This window comes from Oxyura jamaicensis, chromosome 7 (assembly GCF_011077185.1).
Source record: "Oxyura jamaicensis isolate SHBP4307 breed ruddy duck chromosome 7, BPBGC_Ojam_1.0, whole genome shotgun sequence".
In the NCBI taxonomy this organism is placed as follows: Eukaryota; Metazoa; Chordata; class Aves; order Anseriformes; family Anatidae; genus Oxyura; species Oxyura jamaicensis.
Genome location: NC_048899.1, coordinates 739,774 through 749,158, shown reverse-complemented (window position 1 = coordinate 749,158; position 9,385 = coordinate 739,774). Strand labels below are relative to the sequence as shown.

General features: G+C 41.9%; 1 protein-coding gene across 1 annotated transcript in view; it reads right to left on the bottom strand.

Annotated features, from left to right (window-relative positions):
• Positions 1–5,672: 5,672 nt before the first annotated feature.
• The window catches only part of SATB2 (SATB homeobox 2), a 129,526-nt gene continuing 125,813 nt past the window's right edge, over positions 5,673–9,385 (bottom strand). Inside the window, 1 exon segment of the mRNA XM_035331936.1 lies at positions 5,673–7,891. Coding sequence (XP_035187827.1) covers positions 7,436–7,891 — 456 coding nt within the window. The 3' untranslated portion in view covers positions 5,673–7,435.

Genomic DNA, 9,385 nt, shown 5'->3' with positions numbered 1-9,385 from the left:
GCCCAGGCGCACCAAGGTGGGTAAGGGATGATCAAAGGGAAAACACTTAAGGCACGAGGCCTACTTATCGTCCTTCCCTCTCTGGGATGACCTTTTGGTGGCAAATATCCCCAGCCAGGGCAAAACTGAGGGCTGAGCAGGTTGGCACAGGCATGCTTACTGCTGCCGGTGCTGTAATCCTGCTCGCTTTTCAGCATGGAAACTGCTGGAAAAAAAATGCTTGCAGCCTCAGACACAGAGGTGTGAGCAGCCATGGTCCCTGGCCAGGGTAGGCAGCGGCAATGCTCATGTGGGGCTGAGTGATGCCATTTGCCCGACCATGCCACACTACATATATGCACAATGTGCGTTTTGTCATCTCCATGCGCTTAGGGAGAAGTTACTCCCACTCCCTTCCAAGTCAGTTGTGATTAACACGTTTCCCCCGCTAGTAGCTATTATTGTGGCTTTTCATTACCTCACTCGCACAGGGCATTTTGTTTTCTCCCTCGTGTGCTGAGGAGGTTTTCTAGGAGCCAGAGTACAGGCTCGCCTTCCCGCTGGATCATGGCCCAGCCATTCATTGCTGGGGAAGCTACAAGCACTTCTCCTTCTTCTAGGGATGGGCTCTACCTTTGAAGCACGCTGCCAGGGCCCGTCGGGGCACTCAGAGGGACAGGGCTGGGGTATGCCACCGCCCTGCCCAGGACCAGTAGACCCGTGCCTCGTGGTGCGCGAGGCAGGAGGGCACCACGACCACCTAAAAATGTCCGCCACAAGACCCCCACAGCTCCTCGATGGAGAGCTCTCCCTCACCCTGGCTCTCGCCCGGCAGCCGTCGGGGCTGCGCCTGGCCCTGCCTTGGCCATGGGCGATGCCGACGTGAGGGACAGCCCCGCAGCTGGGTGACTCCCCCGGTGCTGCAATGCGGGGAGCCGCTGGACCTGCAGTAGTGGGGTGGCACGGGCTAGGGCCAACTGCTCCAGGAGCGCCGGGCAAGGGTGCCAACCAGCCAGCTGGGCATGGCCACGGTGTGGCAGGGCTCTCAGGAGATGCCGTTGCTGTCTATGAACGTGATGGGTGGCCGGAGGTCAGGAGGGGACAGCGGGTGTGGAAAGCTAAATGAAAGGACAATGTTGACACGGAACAAATGATGCTAAATAGCTTGTGAAAATAGTGCCGTTAAGGCAGTGGTGTTCTGCAACAGCCTTTAAATACCAATAGGGGAGAAAAACAGCCTTTAAATACAAACAGAGGAGACTCCTTCAGCTTGTGAAACTGATGGCTGAAGCCAGGGGCAGAGAACTGTGTTTGCCGGTCCCATCCTACTCTGCTTTACTTGCAAGAGTCCCATCGTGTCAGTGAGACCCATCTGCTCTGTCTTCTTCCCTGGAGGGGAAGCACTGGACAATTCTGGGCATCCCTGGTGAGAGGTAGCTGAGCTGGTGATAAGCATCACCTGTCCTTTCACCTCGTGGTAAGGAAATCCTAACCTGCCCTGTGCTACTCCCGTATCTCATTTGGTGCAAATTTGCTACTGAGTGCAACTACTGTTGGTTAAGGTTGGTCAGAAAAGTAAAAATTCATTTCCAAGAACATTTCATCAGAGTTCTTGACCCCATTTTGTTGTCTCTCAGATTTAATGAGATGAAATGCTACAAATAAGTAGCATATTTGCAGAATGAAACTATAACAAACAGTGATAGGTAATGTCTCAGTAGCAGCAAGTAGCCTTTTCATTAAAAGGACCCCCTCTTCCTGTCATTTTCTTCGTACACTCTTAAAAGGGATAGAAGGGTGAACGCTGTCATTAGCAGAAGCAGATTTTTCCTGGAAATAGTCACAACTAGCTTCAGTTGAACACTAAGTCAGGAAAATTCATCTGAACAGAACAGCTACTTCAGAGGGGGAAGGAAAACAAAACAAAACAAAAACAAACAAACAAACAAAACAAAACAAAACAACAAAAAAAAACCTCCTCAGTACCTGGGACTTTTACACAGAAGATAAAAGCCTAACCAAAAAAATAAAGACTGGAAGGGAAAGCCAGCCAAATTCCCATTAGAATATGGTACCGATTTAGCAGGGAGGAAAGCCACCATTCAAACTGACTACTGAGGGCAGCAGTAGGTTTTCTAGCTCTTGAGGTCTTCAGATGAAGACCAGACCCCTTCTGAAGGGTAAGTTATGCCACTCCTCTTAGGAGAAAGTGGATGCCTGAGCAACCAACATGGGACAGAGGGGATGTGTTTTGCCTTGAGGACGGGGCTGGAGACCAGGACCCAACAGAGGTAAGCTGGCAGCAGAGCAGCCTTCCACACCCTAGCATAGCAGTGAGACTTTGTCCTTCCTCCCACTGCCTTTATTTCTTCTGGCTCCAGGGAACCACACCTACCAGTCAAGCAAGTCCAGCATTTGGCCATCAGCAATCACAGTTTTTGGGAGGGGAGAAGTTAGCACAAATCTCTGAACTGCTGCTCCCGCTCCCTCACCCAGATCATCTTTTTGACTGAGGTAGGGCTGACTCACCCACAGCGCGCTCTCTGGTTGGCAAGCTCCCCACTGTCTGCACTGCCGCCAAGGCGTGAGCATGCAGGTTTCCTGCTATCACAGTGAGATGGGGCTTTCACACTCCTGAGCTGTCTGTATGTGAGCAAAAAGAAGGACATGAGACAGGGGCACCAGAGCCACCCTTTCCAGCCTTCTTTGAACTTGCCCAAAGGTTTCAACGGTGGCCTGCATTTGCTGCTCCCTGTTGGCTTTGTCACATTGCCTGCTCTCCAACTCTCAGGCTGCCAGCATCTCTCCCCTGGATGACTTGCCTTGTGTTATTTTGTGTTAAAACCCGTATGTTTTTTTAATGGCTATAAATAAGTTAAAACTGCATCTTTAATTAATCACTGCGCTTCATAGTGTAAGTGGAGCTTTTTTGTAATGACTCGTTTATGATTTTAGGATGCCATTTGCTCACTGACAAACATATCTAGCTTTTATCCCTGCATGTTTAACAGGTTGGGGATAGAAACAAAATTTCATCAATGGAGGATTCTAATCCATTTAATCTAGTGCAAATAATTGGTTACTAAGTGGGAAGAGATTGAACAGCTACTTTTATCTAAGCAACAATGAACTTCAGGCAATAGACAGTATGTTTATAATCTTAAAAACATTTTAAACTAATCTTAAAATGTTTATTTTTCACTCACACAGGTTTGAAATTGGAAATACATATGTCCGGATGACTAAAACATGAAAAACTGATAGGAGCAGCAGCATGTAAAGTATAGAGAAGTAGAAGCATTAATAGAAATATTTCTGCTATAGTAGCTATTAAATGATTTTTTTTTTTTTTACGGTTTGGAAGAAGAACCCATATGTTTAAAGGATTTTTCCCCCCAATTAAAATAATATTTAGAGAAAGACACACACACACAGAGTGCATGCATAAAATTGTCTATCAGCAAAGTGAGGGCTGCTAATCCTTCTGTTTCTTGCCCCACTGAAAAGCAGAAAACGGCACCTAATCCAACACCATCGACATCTTCACAGCACCTGACTGGGGCCCGGGCATTTTCAAAGGGTGGTTCATTCTCTCTGCCACTTCCCACACCCACTGAGGCCTGTGGAAACCCAGCCTAACCTTCCTGCCTCACACACCAGGACTTTGCCAGCAGTTCAGAACAAAATGTAGCTCACCAGTGCCAGGCTCCCAGTGTTCTGCAGTATGGATATTTGCTGGTACAAACAGGCCGCATCTCTGGCAAGGGGATGTTTTGTTAAATCTTCCTTTGCCTGCTTAGTAGACGCTTTCAGATGTAGGGAGAACAGCTGTGCATTCCAGCACACTGCATGTGGCCAAATGCAGTTGTGCACAACTTCTGAGTGCTAAGCCATTCCCTGAGCGGACAGACAGACACTTGATTTTATTTGGTCTCCAATTCAAATGATGAGCAGGTGGCTAGATACCAAAAGATGTGGTTATTAACACCTTCCTTCCCCCATTATTTTTTTCTCAAGGGAGCAAATAGATACTTTATATAGCATGTAAATGTGCCATTGCAACTATAGCAAAGTATAAAAAACTTTTTTAAAAATGCTTTACCTCAATTCCTAGACAACTCAAGTCTGATGTGCAGCGTATGCTCTGTCTGCTAGGATTGAATCCATGCACTCACCACTTTGTTAGCTTAAGAATTTTGAGCAATTTTTTCCATTTATCTGTATTCTCCCCAAAATCATTTCACACATTTCTCAGATACATCAATCCTTCAGGCATTCCTCTAGAAACTCAGTAGGATGCCCTGCTATAAATATAATAAAGCCTTTTATTATGTCCATTAACCATGGACATGTGTGCTCCAAAAGTTTCCTGACACGCAGTCATTTGTGGCTTTTTAATTATAAACAGAAAATTTCTACCAGCAACAGACAGCAGACTGGAAGTGGATCTTTATGGGTGTGTTTTGAGCATGTACTTCAACAGGCCAACAGCACCCACACCCTCTTTCAGATCCCATAGGAGACTGTGTGTGTACATACATTTACATAAGAAGCAAGTAACACGGCAGGTTGATCTTGCGTGATAGGAATTTGTTGACTGTGCTGACCCAAGTGGGCTCATGGAGGTCTTTCAAACTCCAATAACAGCACTCTAATCAACTCTTTTTTCCAATATGCAAATATTTCTCAGATACTTCTCCCCTCCCCATTTTGCAGACCTCGTTCCTCTTGAACTCAGAAAAAAAAGGCCCCGTAAATTACTTGACAAATTAAGTCATTTATTGAATGCGTTTTATTTCAACAACCAAAAAATTCTAACAGCCTAACAATGCACATAAGTTAAAAATTAATTATCACTTAGTGATAACAAAGATAAAGTTGATTTACATGGAAAAAAAGAACATTTACAATATGTTAATCCTTATTCACATTGTTGATACTGCAATAAAACACAATTTGTTTTTTTTGTTTTTGTTTTTGTTTTGTTTTGTTTTTATTATTTTTATATTTTTTTTATTTCACAAAAAAGGCGGAAAATTGTGCTTTGTTAAGAGGCACTACAAGAAAAGTTTCTTTCTCCAAATAGATATTATATGATGGATATTGAATAAATAGACATATATGCATTGTAATTCGCAAAGTTCTGGCAAGACCACAGGCTAAAATGCCCACAGATTCACTTAGAACCACTGCAAAATTGGCAGTGAAATTTAAAATAAAAAGGCAAGACTCAGCATTGAAAAAATACCTAATAAAATTTTTGGTTGAAGTGTAAAAGATACCAAATGTTGATGCCATAATTAGATGAACAACCTAACATAGCTTGGCAAAATTCAGTTTCCTTTCAAATGTATGGAGTGATTTCAGCTACAGGATAAGAAGACAGTTTTGAAAGAGTAGCTCTGAGAGAAACATAAAGCAGCAACCATTGAAACTCTGCTTAAAGCTGCAGCATACTACAGAAATAAAGGATGAAGACCAAAAGGGGTATTACGTAAGCAACCCACCATCATCTTCCAAAGGTGTATGAAATTTATGCAGAGATACTCTTATGTTTCAAACATTAGTTTTGAAAAAAATCCCTTAAAAATTCCAGAGGTTACTGAGCAGCTAGAATTAGCTTGTATTGCAATGTCTTCTCCCTGTATATTGTCTGTTCTGAGTAAATATCTACACATAGAGGTTTGGTTTTCATTTTTAACTCCTACCTTTTATACCTTTCAAATATATAAATAGTATTAACAGTTATATTACATTGCCTGGTGTAGTAAACAGAAAATAACTTTCAAAGTGATATTGCATGAGGTCTTTGTCAAGGTTACATGAAAAGCCCCTGTGAAGGAAAAAAAATCAACCTAGAAACCTTGTTGGTACACTTATGATTGCAATTTGAACAGGCATCTGAAATCAATCCAGCTGCAACAGTAGCAAAGGTGAGGTCTCTTCTTAGAAATCCTTGCACAGAAGTGAAAAGTAAATACTACTTGGTGTCTGTTGCGACAAGATGCTTCAAAACAAGTGGGAACTATAGTAGATTGCAGCTTTAGTGCTCACACCATTGAAGAGTCAGTCAGTATTAGTTCTGCTTTATGTAACGTAGTTGCTAGTTAGGTCGCTGCAAAACCCTTCGACAAGTGGGTGAGTGGGTGTGAAGGGCCTCATGCCCCCGCAGCAGGGAGGCTGGAAAGCACTCATGCCTTGGCTGCTCTGCGCTGGAGGTGGGCCGCAGCTTGGGAGACCCGTGGCTGAAAACACTTCATTTCACTGGTACAAATGCGCGACACAGAGGAAGCCCAGCTAAAACAGAAACACGGGGGAAGCTGGAGAAGAGGGTGAGTGGGCAATCACCAATGCAAACCCTTTATCTCTCAGCAATTTACCTGGACAGGATTGTTGGGATTTTGGTATTCTGTGTCCCAGTGTAACTTTACACTTGCGTGTGTGTGTGTTTCACCTCAGTAAAAACAAAAAGCAACAACAAGAAGGAAGCTTATAAATTTTAAGATCTGAAACAGAGAACAGGTAAATAAAATCCACAGTAAAATGTGGTTCATAGTATGAATTCCATACATCAAATCTCAACACATTATTTTTCTTCTCTTTCTATAAAGACCTCATTAGCGGACAAGTCTTCTATGCACTGAATTACAGTTTTAGTTATTCTTACTCCCATGAAAATTCATCTGTTCACTACAGAAAGGACTGTGGAGAGTGGAACATGCTGTATCCTTTTAAGTGTGCATTTTGTTTAAAGTACTTTAACTTACTAATTTTCTTTCTAAGGTGCCCTGATTTGTTTTTCCATTTTCTCTCATTTTTCCTCTATTCTTTTTTTGGCAGTGTTGATTTACTTCTTTAAATACATACCTCAAAAATTATCCATCAAGTTGCCAGATAGGAAGCCATACAATAAAAAAAAAAAAATCAGGGATAAACATAGAAAATAAATAGGAATTCAAAAATAGTCACCACACCCTGAGAGCAGGCGGCAGTTTATCAAAAAGCCAAAGCAACTCATTGTGAAGTGGTTTTAATACATAAACAAGTCTCATCTTTAAAGAACTCATTTCACAGTCTATACTTTCAGGCTGTAAAGTTCCGTCCCATGCAATTTTAATATATATATATTTTATGTAAATATATATATATACACACAAAGTTGTAAATTTTCCTTCATTGATTTCATAGGACTTTTTCTTCCCATTTACTTGCTAGATGTCCCTTTCATAAGTGCAAGATTAATGAAGGCATAATCCTATGTGATTACAATGATTACTTCAGTCACATGTAGGAAGTGTAACACTCAAGTGTCTGTGTCAAGGCGATGTCTGATTGGGCAATGCTGAATTCATTCAGTTTGCACATGGATCATGCGCAACAGAAACAAACAAAAAGTAAAAAGAGAAAAAAATAAATCCTTGGATCAATGTATTGCTTTCTGCTTTCCTATCTCACATTATCTCTGGTCGATGTCCACTGGAGCTGCCTTGTTTTTGTCGGGGTTCTCTTCCTCAGGCTCCACTTTGTACATTTCCTCAGAGCCCTCCTCGCTGTCGTTCTCCTCCGACTCTGTCAGCAGCTCCTCATCCTTGTACTCTGCCACGTCAACCACTGTTCCCAAATGCTCTTTTAGCTTCCCGTGATGCTTTACGTGGTAACGTTGGTTCTGGAAGAATTTGATGATGGTGTGTTTGGGGAGATCCAGCTGAGCAGACAGGGTATGAATGGCTTCCTGATCAGGGTAGAGACCTACATCGTGGATAAAGCTTTGAAGGATACCTAGAGCTTCCAAGGATATCTTGGTACGGGATCTTGGCTTTTTGGCACAACTGTCCTCGGCGGGTGGAGGAGGAGCCTCTTCTCTAGGTGGGGAATTCTCCTTAGCAGGCTGGGACTGCTGTCTGTGCAGCACCTATAAGATTAAACAGACAAATATTTCATGTACACAGTGACCCCCTTGGTGCTTGAGATAAGAGGCTCTTGTACAGGTCTTTACACGGGGTCTAACTTGTGTTTATGAAGAAAAGTACTAATCATTTCCCACTAGCTTTCTTACCGTTAACACAGCTGTAACAGTAACTACAGACTGAAAGGAGAAAGCAATATAAAAGACAAACAATGTAGGCAAAAATAGACATACAAATACAAAGTAAACAATAAATACAAACTGTAGGTAATAAAAAGAAATATAGCCAAAATCAAAATTAAGTCAAAAGGTGTTGTAGGTGTGACAAAAAGGTTTGTCACAGCTGGCCAGTTGTCCCATCTCAGACAAGTCATTCTCCCTCTTTGCTCCTCTTCTGCCCCTTCCTTGTTTCCTCCGGTCTTTTTAGGCTAGAGACACCATTTCTACAATACGCCAAGTACCACACAGACCTAATCAAATGCAACACTGTGAGGTGCAACTTTATCGTGAATAATGATTTGTCATTAAAAAATCCATCACAGCTGTTTCATGGAAAAATATATATATGTATTAATAGAAGTCCAGAGATTTGATAAGATTTCCTTCTATGAAGAGTGACATCACGGACTGTTCAGTGTTTGTTGTTGCTTTTAATCAAATCTGGCTTAAATGCACCTCTTGTGAAGATTTCTCTGTTTTACATCTGTATTAATTTCACTAGTTGAAGAGTTCAAATAATTATATCCCTCCACTCTGAAAAAGCCTCTGGGCAAACATTTTCCAGTCTTGTAACAGATTTTCACCAGCAGTATCTCCTTTTTGGAAAGTTTAAAGAAAGCATATGTAGCTCTTAACCTTCCTAACAGCCACTTAAAATGGCTAAGAAAGGACCTTGTGCAGCCCTTTTTCCAGGAAAAACAAACAAACAAACAAAACACCACAACACTTGCTCTGAACTGCTAGATAGACAGAGGAACTACATATGCTTTCTTTAAAACCAAATCTATACAAGAGAGATTACCAGCAAAAATCCCCTACAGGATTGAAGACTCTATTTGCCCAGAGGTTTCGTCAGATGCAGGGAAATAATTATTAGAACTCAACGCTACAGAGCTAACAAAATCAATATGGATAAATATTTCCTTCCACAAATAAGAGGGAATTCTGGCTCTTCACCCAAAGAAGAAAATGTTTTTGCTGCAAACCATAACATCAAGAAAATCAACCCTACATTAAAGCTCTCTAAAGGGGAGAGAAAGAAAAATAAATAAATAATGGAAATTTGCTGAGACCTTGCACTGAATTTTACACACATACTGAACCCCTAGTAAAATCCTACTCTATCAGAGGTATTCATGCAAGAGGCAGTTCACTGTGGAATATCAGATTGTCAATGCATGCAAATAAATAAAATGGCTCTGTGCTGAAGAGCCTTTTGTTCATTTTCTTCATCAAACACTGCCGTCATAATAATTTACAATACTAGCAATCTCCACATCA